General features: G+C 42.1%; 2 protein-coding genes across 5 annotated transcripts; one reads left to right on the forward strand and one right to left on the reverse strand.

Annotated features, from left to right (window-relative positions):
• The first annotated feature begins 274 nt into the window (after positions 1-274).
• On the forward strand, positions 275-8,765 carry LOC115133524 (N-alpha-acetyltransferase 38, NatC auxiliary subunit-like). Of its 4 annotated transcripts, none has more exons than XM_029666807.1 (3): positions 275-380; positions 6,519-6,696; positions 8,333-8,765. In XM_029666807.1, the coding sequence occupies exons 1-3, from the start codon at positions 342-344 to the stop codon at positions 8,455-8,457; spliced, it is 342 nt and encodes a 113-aa protein (XP_029522667.1). In that variant the 5' UTR covers positions 275-341; the 3' UTR covers positions 8,458-8,765. The 4 variants fall into 4 exon arrangements, with proteins under 4 accessions (XP_029522667.1, XP_029522668.1, XP_029522666.1 ...); XM_029666808.2 differs by having other exon boundaries at positions 278-380; positions 6,551-6,696; XM_029666806.2 differs by having other exon boundaries at positions 298-386.
• Positions 8,766-10,094: 1,329 nt separating this feature from the next.
• On the reverse strand, positions 10,095-17,246 carry dnajc3b (DnaJ (Hsp40) homolog, subfamily C, member 3b). Its single transcript, XM_029666809.2, has 12 exons — positions 16,752-17,246; positions 16,232-16,342; positions 15,784-15,908; positions 15,532-15,606; positions 15,050-15,193; positions 14,684-14,865; positions 14,276-14,395; positions 13,184-13,289; positions 12,835-12,955; positions 12,420-12,552; positions 12,030-12,178; positions 10,095-11,802 (listed from the first exon to the last, which is right to left on the reverse strand). Exons 1-12 carry the CDS (start codon positions 16,834-16,836, stop codon positions 11,660-11,662), a joined length of 1,494 nt encoding a protein of 497 aa, XP_029522669.1. The 5' UTR covers positions 16,837-17,246; the 3' UTR covers positions 10,095-11,659.
• Between the last annotated feature and the right edge of the window lie 167 nt (positions 17,247-17,413).

A 17,413-nucleotide genomic window follows, 5' to 3' on the forward strand; every position in this document is an offset into this window, starting at 1 on the left:
TAATTTGCAAGCTCAGTCGCTACATTGCATTAACAAACAAGCTCCGTTACTATGGTAACCACGGAAGCACCTAATATAGAGGCAGCACCAGACTCAAATCAGCTTTGCTGCATCTCGTGAGCGGCTGGACAGTCCATAAATCACAAGGTAAGACATTTGACAAATGCAATGCCCAATTTGAAAATGAAATAGGCGAAAAGTGTCAGCAAAGTTTGAACTCGAATTTGTCATACCTACCTTGCATACTACAATACCCATAATGCAATGTATTCCCTGATGCATTTCCGGTTGTACGTCAGAGAAATAATTCCGCTAGAAAAATAGAATCAAGAAAGGGTGGGATGGCAACAATGATTGAAGAAAATGGTCCATCAACTCATGTAGGGGTGATATATGTTTAATATTATCGCACTTTACACACTTTTAACGCATAATATTCACTTTGCCAAACTGAAAGGAGAACGTGCGTAACTGATCCATACATTTGTTGGATCCACTAGCTAGCTATGCTAACGTAGGTAGAGTAGTAGCTAGCTAACATTATTTTTGTCCACAACCTACAGTACCATTAGCCAGCAGATCCGAACTGATTTCTTACAGTTGCACTAGGGTCGGACATACTCCCTGTGTAGATTAAAGGGTTTATGTGTTCTCTAAAATTGTTCCATTATCCAAACTATTACAGCGAGAAGATTGAACAAGATCTGCTAGTTTTGCCGAAAATCTGTCAATTTCGCCCTCATGCTAGAAGCCACAGCAGCAATTTTGGAATGGCAATGTCAGCCAATCAGCTCCTTTGTTCAACAGCACGTTCCATTCCATAATGGCTGCCAGTGCTGTGGCTACCGCTATCTAGCATGTGGACGAAAATCAGCAAATCGTTCAATCTTCTCGGTGTAACAGTTGGGATAGTGGGACAATTTGAAGTACAACACATTTCTCATCCCTGGATTGAGGTATGTTTTCTCCGAGCCATATCTTGTGCCGGCTGTGCAGTGTCTTAATCTACACAAGCGGGGTTCACTTCTTAAAGGGTGCATTTCAATAGTCTAAAGTAGCTTCTTCTCCTTCGCTCTAATCTAACCCAAAGGCTGGCAGATGGCAATATTGAGTCGTTTCGTCTTAAAAGCTCATTTAAGCTTGATCTGGAAATGTGGATCAGAGGCTCCGTACAGAGCGTGTGACGCAATTGCAGCCAAATCAAGCGCAGTACTGCGTCGCGGTGCACCTCCCAAATTTTGTAACAATGCTCGGTATAGCTCCGCTTTGAAATGATTGGTTGACGGTAGTTGGGGGCGGCATGTCCTGTATAAACACACTCACTTCCCTGACAACTTCCTTCACAACAGCTCTGCGATGCACAAGAAGTAAGAATGCCCTGACTTCTGCAGAGGCCACATCTCAGTAAATGCTTTATGGCAGGGATCATCCACTGGATTTAGACACGGGACGATTTTTTTCTTGAGTGGAAGGTCAGGGGCCGGAACATAATTACAGATAACTTTTAGACTGCAAATAAACTGTAAGAAGCCCCAACGGATAATTATTTAACTTAAACATAATTTCAAACCTTGCCTACGTTTGTGTACAATCACATGTCTCTCTTATGTGTGTGAATACTTTCCAAAATTCAAATTACTTTCAGCTGATTTCCGGTGTTTTGGCAGTTTTTTTATGTCCAAAATATCAAATCAAAATCAAATCAAATATATTTATATAGCCCTTCGTACATCAGCTGATATCTCAAAGTGCTGTACAGAAACCCAGCCTAAAACCCCAAACAGCAAGCAATGCAGGTGTAGTAGCACGGTGGCTAGGAAAAACTCCCTAGAAAGGCCAAAACCTAGGAAGAAACCTAGAGAGGAACCAGGCTATGTGGGGTGGCCAGTCCTCTTCTGGCTGTGCCGGGTGGAGATTATAACAGAACATGGCCAAGATGTTCAAATGTTCATAAATGACCAGCATGGTCCAATAATAATAAGGCAGAACAGTTGAAACTGGAGCAGCAGCACGGCCAGGTGGACTGGGGACAGCAAGGAGTCATCATGTCAGGTAGTCCTGAGGCATGGTCCTAGGGCTCAGGTTCTCCGAGAGATAGAAAGAAAGAGAGAATTAGAGAGAGCACACTTAAATTCACACAGGACACCGAATAGGACAGGAGAAGTACTCCAGATATAACAAACTGACCCTAGCCCCCCGACACATAAACTACTGCAGCATAAATACTGGAGGCTGAGACAGGAGGGGTCAGGAGACACTGTGGCCCCATCCGAGGACACCCCCGGACAGGGCCAAACAGGAAGGATATAACCCCACCCACCCTGCCAAAGCACAGCCCCCACACCACTAGAGGGATATCTTCAACCACCAACTTACCATCCTGAGACAAGGCTGAGTATAGCCCGCAAAGATCTCCGCCACGGCACAACCCAAGGGGGGCCGCCAATTGGGAACCCTGTTGTACGGCCAATGCAGACGCCAGAATGACCATAAATTAGCTTTACTTTCCAAAGGGAACGTATGCAGCGGTCTATAAACTCATCTCCCCATGGATCAGTTCGTACGTTAAACATTCTACATTCTGGCACCAAAGGCGTCAAATTCCCCTTTATATCGATTTAATGGCTACAAGGCTGAAAAAAACGGGGAAGATATGCGTACTTTCTTTATGAAGCACAGTTTTCACAAACATGCTAGAGTGGCTAACGCTATTCCCGGATGTTGTGTATTGCATACAGTATATTTTTTTCACCCATGGTCTGATTGGCTGAACACAGTACGCAATATCCGATACTATAAGACAAATTACTTTTGAGCATTTTGTTTACCGTCAAACTAGCTCTGGTCCAATGTGCATGTATGCATGTATGTGCAACCAACACATGTGCATGGACCAGGCTAGGTAAATTGGGCTGCCGGGTGGCACAGCGGTCTAAGGCACTGCATCTCAGTGCTAAAGGCGTCACTGCAGACACCCTGGTTCGAATCAAGGCTGTATTACAACCGGCCGTGATTGGGAGTCCCATAGGGCGGCACACAATTGGCCTAGCGTCGTCCGGGTTTGGCCGGGGTAGGCCATTCAAACGTGGTGTCTCCTTGTCAACCTTGCAAAGGGGACGTTTGACAAGCATTCAAGGAGAGGAAGCCAGATGGTTGAGATGCACCCAGTATCACCATTATGCTTCTTTTACTTGTGGTTAAATACATTTGAATTCGATCACTTTTTGACAGCACCCCTTTTGATTTGAATGAAACATTTCATACATACTTGCCCATTGTAGAAGTGCTCAGAAAGTTACTGAGCCCCTTAGGGGTCATGGCCACCAGGCTAATCCATTCCCTCAGTTTTATTATCCATTCCCTCAGTTTTATTATCCATTCCCTCAGTTTTATTATCCATTCCCTCAGTTTTATTATCCATTCCCTCAGTTTTATTATCCATTCCCTCTTGATTATTTATGTCCCTCTGTTTTTTTTTTTTTTAGTTCCCTCAGATTTTGTATTCGTTCCCTACTTTAAAAAAATCAATTTCCACAGATGTTTTATTTGTTACCTTGTTTTGTTATCCATTCCTTCTGATTTTTTTCATTTGTTCCCTATTCTCCACGAGGGTCCCACTTGGCCAATAACATATTGCAGCCTAATTGTTATTCAATTTAGTTAATTACATTTTTCAAATGGTGATGATCACTGACCATTCATTTGCTATTTTCCAGTTTCAGTGTTTTCATATGTCTCCGAATCATAAGGGCAAATAATAGGTAACGTGTGTGCAAAACCACTCAAGGTGCAAATACGGTGCTCTCATCCCCTAGGCAATAAATCCATCTGGCTCTGCTTCATGACCTTAGCTGTTCTGTCTATTTTCCGAAGGATTTCTTTAGCTACATCAGCTGATTTCCAGGTGAACGTATTGTCATCGCAACCAAGCAAATAGCTATCAGTTTTAGTTATAAACATACCACATAGAGCCAGAGCTGCTTTAAACCATCTTTCTGTGTGCCTGGTTGGCTATGGCAGATGTTCACCTGCCTAGTGCAGGGATGAGAACGCATCATTGCACCAGAATTATGCACAGTAAATTCGCATGCCGTTTCTTTCTGCCACCGGTGAGTCACATGCACAATTGCGTATGTCTGGACCATGTTTTACTGAACATATGTCCCTGACTTTATGCACAAGGGGTAAAACACTGGGTTGCGGGGAGGAGAGGTGCTCAAAATGGATCCAAGTGGCGTGAATGTGAGTGTAGCCTATCTGGTTTGCATCCTAAACATGCATCGTTAACTTATGACTGCGAGTGATGCTCCTGGCTTTTCAGGCATATGAACACACCATTTGAAGCATGTAATAACTAAATAGAAGTACATTTAGGCTGCAATATGTTATCGGCCAAGTGGGACCGTCATGGTAGCCTACATAAGGAGAAGCGGGAACGAATAAACAAATAAAACAGAGGGAAAGTATAAATAATCAGATGGAATGGAGAGAAAAAAACTTCTGGAATGGATTAGCCTGTTGTTTTTAACACACCATGACCCCTAAGGGGCTCCATGACTTTCTGAGCACTTCTACAATGGGCAAATATGTATGGAAGGTTTCGTTCAAATCAAAAGGGGTGCTGTCAAAAAGTGATTGAATTCAAATGTATTTACCCACAAGTAAAATAAGCATAATGGTGATATTGGGTGCATCTCAACCGTCTTGCTTCTTCTCTTTGTATGCTTGTCAAGTTTCCCCTTGGCAATGTTGACAAGACTTAATTTACCTAGCTCTGATCCGTTCACATGCGCCGGATAGGTAAACAAAATGCTCAAAAGTAGTTTGTCTTATAGTCCTGGACAGTCATGGTAGCCTACATAAGGAGAATGACGTTTTTAGGCCTTGAGACAGGCTACTTAAATCCACAAGGACTTCAGGAGTAGCTTATAAAAAAAATCGTAGGTCAACGGATAAAAAAATCGTAGGTCAACGAATAAGAAACATTGTAGGGAACGGATATTTTTTTTGTAGGGCACGGATTTAAAAAAACTGAGGGAGCAGATTAGCCTGGACTTTTTTTTTCACCACCATGGCCCCTAAGAGGCACTGTAGAAAGTGCCTTTTTGGATCTGAATGCCAAAACATTCAAGAGATAAAGGTGCTCAAAGTTGACCCATTTTGCATACCCTACCATACCATGAGACCTCCATATCTTCATCACTGAAAAATATAAACAGTTGAGATTTGCTCACATTTAAAAGCTTACAAACAGGGTTGTCAAACTATTATATAATCCCCCCCCCCCCCCCCACACACATTTTTTTTTACGTCAATTATCAAAAAATGCATGAACTCAGATTATTTTCATATCTCCACCCGGCACAGCCAGAAGAGGACTGGCCACCCCACATAGCCTGGTTCCTCTCTAGGTTTCTTCCTAGGTTTTGGCCTTTCTAGGGAGTTTTTCCTAGCCACCGTGCTTCTACACCTGCATTGCTTGCTGTTTGGGGTTTTAGGCTGGGTTTCTGTACAGCACTTTGAGATATCAGCTGATGTACGAAGGGCTATATAAATAAATTAGATTTGATTTTGATTTGATTTGCATATGTTGTAGCCTAGATCCTATTTTACATCATCTAAGGTTTTTGTGTTTTGTCCACTAACGGTTGAGATACATGCTCTTGAATACAGGATGAGTTTCATGTTTTGGGTGATAAATGTACTAAAATGGGAATAAAAAATAGACTTTTCTACTTTCAAATGGTACCACAGAGATGGTTGGATCTCCACACATCAGAGAATGTTGACTTGAATGAGAATATCTGTCATTTTAAATGAGACTCTTTCCTCAATAGGAAACCTGTTGAAATCATTGAAATATAGATAATAGAATAGGCATGACGTTTTACGTTGACATTCGACCGTGGGTGGACAAGCAGTCATCTTTGTGATAGTAATTAGAACTTACAATTTAAATTTAAATGTCTATGATGTACCAGCTAAATTGCAGTGGACTGAACTGGGATAGGTCCATTCTTTTAAATATATTTCTATGATTGAAATGACACCAACCCTGTATTCAAGAGCATGTTGTCTCAACTGATGGCTTTCGCAACACAAAAACCTCAGATAATGTGAAATGAGGTTTAAGCTACAACCTATGCGACTATGATTTTTTTTTTTGGGGGGGGTTATCTGTATTTTTTTTATAATTTACGTTAAGGTTTAAAAATGACTATTTGTGTTTTAAAACGTTTTTTTTTTTCAATAAATAAAATAGTTTGACAACGTAAGCTTTTAAATGATATCAAACTCAAGTGTTTATATTTTTCAGTGATGAAGATGGATGTCATGGTATGGTGTGTGAAATGTGTCAACTTTGAGCACCTTTATCTTCTGAATGTTTTGGCATTCACGTTCAAAAGGTTCATTTCTGACCGGAAGGGATGCTGGCAAAAAGTGATTGAATTCAAAGGGATTTACCCTTGAATGATTATAGGCCTATCGTCTAATTTCTCCCCAATCCCTATTTCTAGGGGCAGAGTGAACTGTCATCCTCTTCTTCCAGAGTGCGTCAGAAGCTGGAGAGCCTGCTGAACAAGAACATGAGAATCAGAATGACAGACGGACGGACGCTGGTGGGACTGTTCTTGTGCACAGATAGAGACTGCAACGTCATCCTGGGGTCTGCTCAGGAGTTCCTCAAATCCTCAGGTAACTAAAGTACATATTAGGCCTACATACTCTAGCAAGTTCACTGCTTTTCAAACCCGTTCCTGCAGAGCAGTCGGTGCAGGGTTTTGTCCCAACCCAGCACTAAACACACCTGATTCAGCTGATCAGTCAATCATTAGTTGATTTGTTGTAAAAACCTGTAATCAGAAATGCAAACCATATTCCCACATTTTGTTGTGTTACGGCCTGAATTAAAAATGAATTAAATGTATCTGTCACTAGCCTACACCCAATACCACATAATGTAAAAATGGAATTATGTTTTTAGATTTTTTTCAAAATCAATTCAAAATGAAAAGCTGAAATGTCTTGAGTAAATAAGTATTCAACCCCTTTGTTTTGACAAGCTTAAATAAGTTCAGAAGTAAAAATGTGTTTAACCAGTCACATAATGAGGTGCATGGACTCTGTGTGCAATAACAGTGTTGAACATGATTTTTTTTTTATGACTACCTCATCTCTGTACCCCACACATACAATTATCTGTAAGGCCCCTCAGTTGAGCAGTGAATTTCAAACGCAGATATTCAACCAATTTTTCCAATGCCTCGCAAAGAAGGGAACCTATTGGTAGATGGCAAAAAAAGAAAAGCAGACATTGAATATCCCCTTGAGCATGGTGAAGTTATTTATTACACTTTAGATGCTGTATCAGTACACCCAGTCACTACAAACATGCAGGCGTCCTTCCTAACTCAGTTGCCGGAGAGGAGCTAAATTTAATTTCTCATGGATTTCACCATGAGGCCAATGGTGACTTTAAAACAGTTACGGAGTTTAATGGCTGTGATAGGAGAAAACTAAGGATGGATCAACAACATTGTAGTTGCTCCACAATACTAACCTATTTGACAGACTGAACAAAAGGAAGCCTGTACAATATTACCTTAGTCTAACAAAGCATGAATAAAAAGTTATCTGTTGTGGGCAAATCCATTACTGAGTCATGTTATAGGTATGCTTGTTATTGTTAAACACTGGGAGTTTTTCAGGATAAAGAAACTGATTGGAGCTAAGCATCTGTGCTTATAGAGGAAAACCTGGTTCAGTTTGCTTTCCACCAGACACTGGGAGAAGAAGACTGAATGTTCCTGAGTGGCCGAGTTACAGTTTTGACGTAAATCTACTTGAAAATCTATGGCAATACCTGAAAATATTTGTCTAGCAATGAACAACAACCAATTTCACTGAGCTTGAAGAACTTTGAAAATAATAGTGGGCAAATGTTGCACAATCCAGGTGTTTAAAGTTCTTAAGAGACTCACAGCTGTAATCGCTGCCCAATTTCCTTATTCAAAGTATTGACTAAGGGGTGTGAATACTTATATAAATAATATATTTCATTTTCAATAAATTTGCTAAAATGTCACGTTTTCCCTTTGTCATTATGGAGTGTTGTGTGTGTAGAAAAAAACATTGAATCCATTTTGAATTCAGGCGGTAACACAACAAACTGTGGGATAAGTCAAAAGGTATGAATACTGAAGGCGCTGCAGCTCTCTGGGACCCCACATGATATGTTGTTTCTATTTTGTAACCTGACCATCATTACACTGTGTACAGATCCATATTTAAAATGTATATTGTGTGCTTGTCTTGCTTGTTTTTGCATCAGACTCCTTCTCCCAGGGTGAGCCCAGAGTGCTGGGGTTAGCCATGATTCCCGGCCACCACGTGGTCTCCATCGAGGTGGAGTCAGACACCCTGGCCGACACACAGGGGTTCAGGGGCAGCCACTGAAGAACAAGCTGAGCTCACCCAAAGTCGGAGGACACGGTCCTAGAAAAGGCTACAGTACAGACTTGAAATGGGAGAATTCAATCAAGGGAATTCCAGATGTGGCTGATCTCTGGTGCCAGTGTCGTGGGTTTACCAGTCAGAGCCAAGATAGGTGCGAAATGTAACCAAGCATCCCCAGTGACATTAGTGTGTGTGAAGTTAATACGGAGTATGAAAGGTATTTGCGCAATAAGGGGCATGGGACTGAGCCAGACGGTACAGTATATGTCAGTGTGATAAATGTTTTTCAATACATTTCAGTATTTAAACCTGTGTCTGATCTGTCAATGAGGAATGATGCAGACGTTCCTTATATACTGGTAGGGCAGCAGTTACATGTAGTTCAGAGCATATGAATAGCTAAAGTGAATTACCTACTTGACTTAAAACCCTTGGCTCCTATTAGGGGCATAAGTTATTGACAAATGTCCTCCATCTCACTCATCAGAGCAAGTCTTTCCAGGTCACACCATTTGAGGCCATCAGTTATCTGTTCAAGTCAAATTTGATTGGTCACATATACATATTTAGCAGATGTTATTGCGGGTGTAGCGACAATATCTAATAATTCACAACAATACTCACATCTAAAAGTAAAAGAATGGAATTAATATATAAATATTAGGATGAGCAATGTCACCTGTATGGACTAAAATACAGTATATACATATGAAATGAGTAAAGCAGTATGTAAACATTAAAGTGACAAGAGATTCCTTGTCTATGTATATAGGGCAGGGTTGAGTAACCAGGCGGTAGCCAGCTAGTGATGGCTATTTAAATGTCTGATGGCCTTGAGATAGACGTTCTTTGAGATCGGGTGCTGTAGATGTCCTGAAGGGCAGGCAGTGTGCTCCCGGTGATGCGTTGGGCTGACCACCCTCTGGTGAGCCTTGCGGTTGCGGGTGGCAGTTGCCGTACCAAGCGGTGATACAGCCTGACCGGATGCTCTCAATTGTGCATCTGTAAAAGTTTGAGGGTGTCAGGGGCCAAGCCATATTTCTTCAGCTTCCTGAGGTTGAAGAGGTGCCGTTGCTATTTCCTGAAGTCCACGAGCAGCTCCATAGTTTTGTTGACGTTATTTTCCTGGCACCACTCCGCCAAAGCCCTCACCTCCCTGTAGGCTGTTTTGTCATTATTGGTAATCAGGCCTACTACTGTTGTATCGTCTGCAGACTTGATTATATTGGAGGCGTGTGTGGCCATACAGTCATGAGTGAACAGGGAGTACAAGAGGGGGCTGAGCACTCACCCTTTTGGGGCCTCTGTTGAGGAGCAGCAAAGTGGCGTTGTTTCCTACCTTCACCAAGGCGGGGTTCAGACTCAGGGCCCCGAGCTTACATGATCACACAGGATTGCAAAAGTTGGCTATTATTTTTTGGTAATGTGTTTGGTATACTCAGTGTATAAGTGTGTCAAATAGTTCAAGCACACATTAACATTTTCTTGGAACTAGACAGACCTGCTTGCTACTGTAAGATGATTTGCACAGCAAAGACAACTCAAACATGAGCTAAAGATGGTATGCTATCAGTATAGTACTGAAATGATACCTGAACCATGAATTTATAACAGTGAAAGATAACCAGAGAACAGTGTTTGTTTCCATATTTTAATAGTTTGAGCATTTTAGTTAATTCTGGTTGGCAACGAGAAAACCCCCTAGAAACATTAAAATGATCACGTAGTTGAGCAGTCGGTGACATAAAAAGCTTTCAGTTACAGCTATACTGCATCCTTAGAACTCAAATTATGTTAACATTGGACTTGACAAGATATTGACAATCCATAATTTGGTTGTAGTCCATTTGTTTGATACACTAAAATGACGCAAGTCATTTGTTTGTCATTGCAGGGAGTCCCTTCAGTTGCTTTGGACTGGGGAACACAGGAGGATTAGTTATTTTAAAAAGACCGGCAAATAAAAAATATGTTTTCATAGGACAGCGAGAACAGGCTCTTTCAGGAAGTAGACAGACATGCTTCATCCACTCACCCTTTTGACCGGGTACACAACCAGGAAGGAGTAGGTCACCAACTATTTCATAACACCTGTTGTCTCAATTAAGTTAGGTCAAGAGTATATTCTGTGGAGAACATTCAAAGCTTTGCAGATAAAAATAACAAAACCAGACATTGTTTAGTGAAGAAGAAAACGACATCAATCTCTTCTAAAACATTCTGAAAGCTCTGAAAATAAGTCAGCTTGGGTGCCAGTCTGAATCTGCTTTTATCCAACTTGAGCTTATCTAAGTATTATGAAAAAGGTCCAAGTCAGCATTTTTATCTCAATATCAAATCATTTTTGGGTAATAATGAAGTACCTTACTGTAGATTGGTTTCATTTCAAATTGTTTTCTCAAGCAATACTTTTGCTAGGACTGTCTGGGAGTGGTCTAGCTTTTATTGGCAGAGGGGTTTGTAACTCTTTCTTATTGGTCAATTAAACTAATTCACCAGGCAGGCCAAAACTCCATCCCACCAAAACAGGCTGAAATGTCAAAGAGCTCTAATACTAAGAAGGGCATTATACCATTTTCAAAATATTAATCCATCCTGAGAGAATATATATATATATACATATAAAGCAGAGGAAAATTACATTTGACTGCACTGGGCCTTTAAATAAATGGAGAAACAGCCCAGCATCCAGGCTAGTCGAGCAAAAACCAAAAGAGCTACGTTGAATAGACGAAAAATGGAAGAAATACCAAGCAAAAGTAAAAGCAGCAGCAGACATCACAAAGAAAAATAACATGGAGGGATGCAATGACAGGATCAACAGCCTGGGCCAAGTTGGGAGGACTGAACAGCGCACCAATGTAGGACTTTATTTGCGCGTCTTCGACCACTCGAGTCAACAGCCGACAACATTGTCACTTAGTTTCATCCATGTAGAATTTGTGGTAGGAAAGTTTAACTCTGTAAAACTCAACCCCTCGCGGTATAGTAGTAGTCCAATGCCTTTGACAGTGTCATTCACATCCCCATTGTCTCACTACATTACCCACAACACCCCACGTCCAACCTGAATCCCCCAACCCCTGGGTACGTCCACCAGTTACTCCACGGGTTGTCATAAGCCCTAAAATCCTCCAATTGTAAATCCTTCCTGGTTCCGTCAGTCAGCCCCCACCCCCCCATGTTTCTTGTCTCATCCTCACTAGTGGTGGAACTTGAAGTGGTAGTTGCCGCCAGACTCGAAGGGGTTGAAGTGGAAGGGCCATCCCTGGCCACCCTGACCGCCTCCCTGTTGACTCTCTGGGTCCAGGGGGTCCTCACCAGAGTCAAACTTCTGGCGCATTTCTAACGGTTTGGGGTAGGGAGACATGAATAATGCACAACATGTATCCAGCTACGTTTTCAACACATGTAGATTACAGGAAAGTGGTCCGACAGGACGTTATCATACTGCAAATAGTTTACAGCTTCCTAAATACAGTCATAGATTTTCCAGTATGGGAGGGTTTAGTTAGTAGTGATCTTATCTACCAGCTTGAACAACATTATCAGGTACATATACAGGTCATTACCTGGGTCGGTGAGCACCTCTTTAGCAGAGGCGATGTCGATAAACCTCTTCTCTGCCTCCTTCTTTTCCGACTCCTCTCTGAAGTTGTCAGGATGCCACTGTTGGGCCAGTTTCCTGTACGCCTTGATTATTTCCTGTTTGTTGGCACTCCTGGGGGAAAAAAAAACATGTTGGTAATGTAAAATATTGTTTGAATACAAGGAGCAAATGCATCCCCATTACCATGAGGTGATCACAGATGGTGAAAATAGAATGTCATCAAATAGAATCAACTTGTCACTTGTCCAATTGCTTATAGATCATAAATACACTGTAGATTATTCCAAGGAAGGAAGGCATTATGCTTCGAAGAAGTATTTGAACAGAGCTCCCTTCTCTAGGTCAGTCATACCTATTGACACCAAGGATCTTGTAATAGTCCCTCTTCCGGGAGAGCTTGAGCAGTTTCTGGGCTCGCTCCAGACCTTCCCTGATCTCATTGTTCTCCATGTCAAACTCCCTCGCTTCCTGGTAGTCCTCCACCGCTAGAGAGAAGGGAGGGCAAGGTAAGGGGGGAAAAAAGGCAGAGAGAGAAAGATCAAAATGGATACTTGACAAAGCCGGTACAATGATCCCGCTGGGATTTGGATGTGCCGTAATCAGGGCGGCGTTAGACTGGTCCTGGCTACAAAACACTGGGTTTGTTTACATGGCAAGTTTGACAGCCGGTGTTTGAGTACTTGACGGAGGGGACACAAATGCGGCACAAAGTCTTATCACCACGTGTCATCATTCTCTTTGCTACAGTAATAGGATGGTGAAAGTACCTTTCTCGTAGTCCTGGTTGAGGATGAAGGCCTCAGCTCTGTCTCGGAGGATGTTGATGTTGCGTGGGTCTCTCTGGTGGGCCTCTGAGCAAATGTCTATTGCCATAGCAGGCATCTTGTTCTGGTGGAGACAAATGGAGCAACACTTATAAGCATCATTGTTTCCCCATTCTATTTGTAATTACTTAATTAGTAATATCATTTTTAAAGTAATGCGAAATCCGCGGTTGTAAAAGTAATTCTGAGAATTTCCGATACACTAACAATTGACTTCAGTAGAGGGACAGGTCATGCTAATCTAGATATGGCCCACTCCATGGGTTAAACGCGTCTATGTGATGGGACCCACCTTGACCAGGCAGAAGCAGATTCTCTCCTTGGCCTTATTGGTGTAGTAGAGGACATTAGGCTCGGTCCTCATCACAGACTCATACTTGTCTATGGCATCCTGATACCTGAAGACAAACATTTAATATTCATTTTTAGGACAAGAGTTAAATAGAACCGCCATACAATAGTCATATCTAAATATCAACCAAAGTGGATACAAATAGGTTTGGTGATAAAACTGTCAAAGAAACCTCAAATATAAACCTGTCGAGGGAACACAGGAACTGAAATATAAAACTCCCATAGGGACTGAAACATTGCCCACAGGGAGGGACTACCACATAGAGATGTGCTCCCATTTAAGACCACATACTTATTTTCCACCATAATTTGCAAATAAATTCATTAAAAATCCTACAATGTGATTTTCTGGATTTTTTTTCTCATTTTGTCTGTCATAGTTGAAGTGTACCTATGATGAAAAGTACAGGCCTCATCTTTTTAAGTGGGAGAACTTGCACAATTGGTGGCTGACTAAATACTTTTTTGCCCCACTGTAGGTAGGCAGAGGATTGACCTTGAGGGTTGCCCTATTGCTTGTGGTATATGAATTGAGTCGTCGCTCAAGTTGAACCTGCTCTGAGGTTGCCCCATTAGGCAGGTGATAAAAAAAAAGCGAAAACAACCAAACTGCATAGAATTCCAGTAGTCTAAAACATACTGTATCTTTCTGGTTCCTCCCCATTGTTTAAGTGAATGATAAACAATTCAGGGCATTTATGGCAGACGGGCAAGTTGAGTCTTCTCCAATGTGATTTTTTTTTTTTTACTGATAACAAAAATAAAAAGAATTCCAGTACTGATATTTGAGTACTCCCCATTGTGTTGGTGAAAGGCAGGCAACATATGGCACTTCTGCATGTAAATAGCTCATTTACATTTTTGGGCCAGTGTTCATCATTTCTGGGCAACCCCCCCAAAATGCAAAAAATGTAAAATACTTCCAATTTGTCTGATGGGCAACTGCATTTGTCTTTAGTGTCAATGAAAACATAAGAGAAACCACCACAGGGACTAGACTGCCATACTAGCTAGATGCAGTGGTACTGACCTTTCCTCCTGGATGTGCTCCTCGGCAGAGTCCAGCTGCTTGCTGAGCTTCTTTACCTGTTTGTAACGGGATAAACACTCCTTGTCATCCTGATCCAGCTTCAGACACTCCCTTACATGACTGCAGAGGGAGAGGAAAGAGAGAGATTTACACATTGCAAAGCGGTTTGAGATTTTTGCCTGTCAAAAAAAAAAAAAAAAAAGTGTTAGTATGTTTGAAAGAGAGTGAGCATTCTTTACTAACTCTCAAACTTCAAGTGTCACAAAAATCAACCACAGATACAAAAACACAAACCAATGTTGCTCTGAAGCTCACAACCTCTTAATTTACATGTATTTGCTTGGTAAATGTGGTTGTTTGTTTAAATCACTCCGCCCTATTACTAATACAATATTCTAGTGAGCATACCCTAGTGACTCCTGGTGCTCCCCCAGTTCATAGTGCAGGGTGCTGAGCTTGAGGAAGGCACCTCGGTTGTCGTTCCTCAGACGGGTGGTGGGGGTCAGGTCTTGGATGGCCTTCCGAGGGTCTCCCAGACGAATGTAGCATTCAGCCCGGAGCTCCCGAGACTCAGGGTCCCAGGGGGAGAGCTGGAAAGAGAGAAGGGTGGGAGGGAGGTAGGTAGGGAGTTCAGTGGTGTGAATTTATGATTTGATACCAAGTCTGTTGAAGTATAGTGCACCACAGACTGATGAAGGTATTGAGGATCAAGTTAAAAGGCTAGGTGAAATAGAGTTCTCAATGTCTAGGCCCTGTGGCAGAGCTACTCCCTACCTCTACGACGCGGTCTAGCACAGTGATGGTGGTGCTGTAGTCTCCTCTGTGGTGGGCCGCGTGGGCCTCCTCCTGCAGCTCCTCAAGCTCGTTGGCCCTCATCAGCTGGTTCCGCGCCTCGTCCTGGTCAGGGGATCGCTGCAGCTGAGGAAATTAAAAAAGGTAAGGTTTCTGAAGAAACTGTAATTATAAATATATAATAGATGACTCATATCAGGTCTATAAATACATAATAGAACACAACACATATCAAGTGTATCTAACCCTTCAGATTCCCTTAACCTCGCCCACATCACATAATTGCAATGACAAAAGGATAGTAAAAAATTGCAATATGAGACAGAGTATATGATGAGGGTATGGGGGGAAAAAAAGCAGTGAGATTTTGGTTGACAGATGGATAAGGTGTAACTAGACAGAAGTATAATTAATAGTATGGTAGTAGTAGAATAGTAGCTATATTTTTATGCATCTAGACTTACCACAGCCTCAAAGTCCTCCCGGGCCTCCTGGGTGTTACCCTGCTTCAAGAAGATATTCCCTCTCTGCAGTCTGGCCTGGAAACATGGAGGCCGAGAGAGGGAAGAGGGGATATGGAGGAGAGGGACGGAGATAGAGAAAGATACAGATTGTTTTTTATTCTAAGTTAATAACAATTTCACACAATTGTTGTTCATAACCGTGATTTATCATGATGACAGAGATGTTGTCAACAACTGTCTGTATCCACTCACAGCGAGAAAGTCAGGTTTGAGCTGGATGGCTCTGGTCAGATCCGGCAGGGCAGACTTGGACTTTCCCATAGCCAGGAACACAGCTGCCCGCTTGTAGTAGGTCAGGTAGTTCTTAGAGTCACCCTCTGAGGTGAAGGGAAAGGGTCAAATACAGTAGATAAGTAGGAGAACACAATAGATTTCTACTTTCATGTGACTTATTTATTAGGTGTACATGGACACATTTTACTGAGAATGTGTAGTTCACTCAATGTGTTGACCTGAAAGAATAAGGGAATAAGGGAGAGAGAGATCAGAAATAACCCATCACTTGAAGGGACTTTGTTATGTGGAAGCAGCTCACTTATTACAAACAGAGTACAGACAGAGAGAGGGAGACAGACAAACAGGCTACATGGGCAGTGATGTTGGAGCTATAATGATGTGTGTGTCTGGTTGGTAACCTTACCCACTGCAGAGTGGTAGTGGGACAGGGCCTCCGCCAGTTGACCGGCAGCCAACAGTTTACGTCCCATCTCCAAGTGCTGCTCAATCTCCACATGAGTTGCCCCCAAGACACCTGAAACAAAACACTTAGTGTGAGCCTCTTGGAAGCCCCCATAGGCAATTGCTCACATAACCACATAGGAACTGACCTAAATGAAGGAGACAGAGTAGCTATGTTCATGAATGTTGTGTCATTTTAACAGTAGACATCCCTCTAGATGTAAATCATAGGACTTGTTTGTAAAGGGAGTATGTAAAAAAGTAAACCAACAGCCAAAGGGTTTCGATGGCCTAGCTAGTCTACAGTGGTTAACAAGTAAGGGCACACAGAAAACTACCTGATTATCCTGTACAATCGGTCGTAGCATACCTAGCTAAGGAAATAACCGAATACTTAGTTACCGTTATTTTTTAATCAACAGCTCTATGCAGACTGAACTATTCGGGCAAAAACACATTGCTATCTATCTGTCTGGTCTTACCGTCCAACTGGAGGTCCAGAATGACACAGAGCAGTGACAGGGAGGACAGGACCCCGCTGAGACCTTTCCGTCGCCCCGACTCCATACTTATATACTTCACACTTCTCCTGGAGTTGTATATTTCACGTCTCTGATATAATTGAATTGCAAACTACGTACGATATCATTTAAACGGTAATTTTCTTCATAACGTCTTCATCGTTTTGAGGCTATATGTTTTAGTGGTCCGGTTCAGAAATAGTTCCGAGTGACACCTTGGAGAGCTAATGGAAGGTTCCTATAATTTACTCGCGTAGGACAACGTTGTTTAGACAGCCAAATTGCAATATCGCATGGATCTAATAAATTATTTTAGTTTTCTCTACGTGGCATGACATTGAATAACTTCCCCAGCTGTCAACTTAGGTGCTTTCTAAAGTGAAACTTCACCCGGTCCGGTTTTTACCCCCTCCTTCACGGATTCAAATGCCCTACATTTCTGTGCGGTGAGTGGCCGGTTCTAGCAGCACACATCGTTGTTGCCTACCAACGTGGGGCGGTCTCATTGGATGAACTATTTTAGCTCGTAGACTATACTCCCATGTCCATATATGGCACATTACACCGTCACTGTACAGTCACTGGTCATACCATAATATTCACAAAGGAATATCATTGATATG

The sequence above is a fragment of the Oncorhynchus nerka genome, linkage group LG8, assembly GCF_034236695.1.
Source record: "Oncorhynchus nerka isolate Pitt River linkage group LG8, Oner_Uvic_2.0, whole genome shotgun sequence".
NCBI classification, from domain to species: domain Eukaryota; kingdom Metazoa; phylum Chordata; class Actinopteri; order Salmoniformes; family Salmonidae; genus Oncorhynchus; species Oncorhynchus nerka.

Excerpts from the sequence above, each read along its gene's own strand:
- LOC115133524 (XM_029666805.2), top strand. The coding sequence starts at position 858 with ATGTGGACGAAAATCAGCAAATCGTTCAATCTTCTCGGTGTAACAGTT. Across the intron at positions 957-6,518 it reads TTTCTCATCCCTGGATTGAG|GGGCAGAGTGAACTGTCATC; the intron begins GTATGTTTTCTC and ends CCCTATTTCTAG. Across the intron at positions 6,697-8,332 it reads GGAGTTCCTCAAATCCTCAG|ACTCCTTCTCCCAGGGTGAG; the intron begins GTAACTAAAGTA and ends TTTTTGCATCAG.
- dnajc3b (XM_029666809.2), bottom strand. The coding sequence starts at position 16,836 with ATGGAGTCGGGGCGACGGAAAGGTCTCAGCGGGGTCCTGTCCTCCCTG. Across the intron at positions 13,290-14,275 it reads GAGCACATCCAGGAGGAAAG|GTATCAGGATGCCATAGACA; the intron begins GTCAGTACCACT and ends GTTTGTCTTCAG. Across the intron at positions 12,179-12,419 it reads AAGATCCTTGGTGTCAATAG|GAGTGCCAACAAACAGGAAA; the intron begins GTATGACTGACC and ends TTTTTCCCCCAG.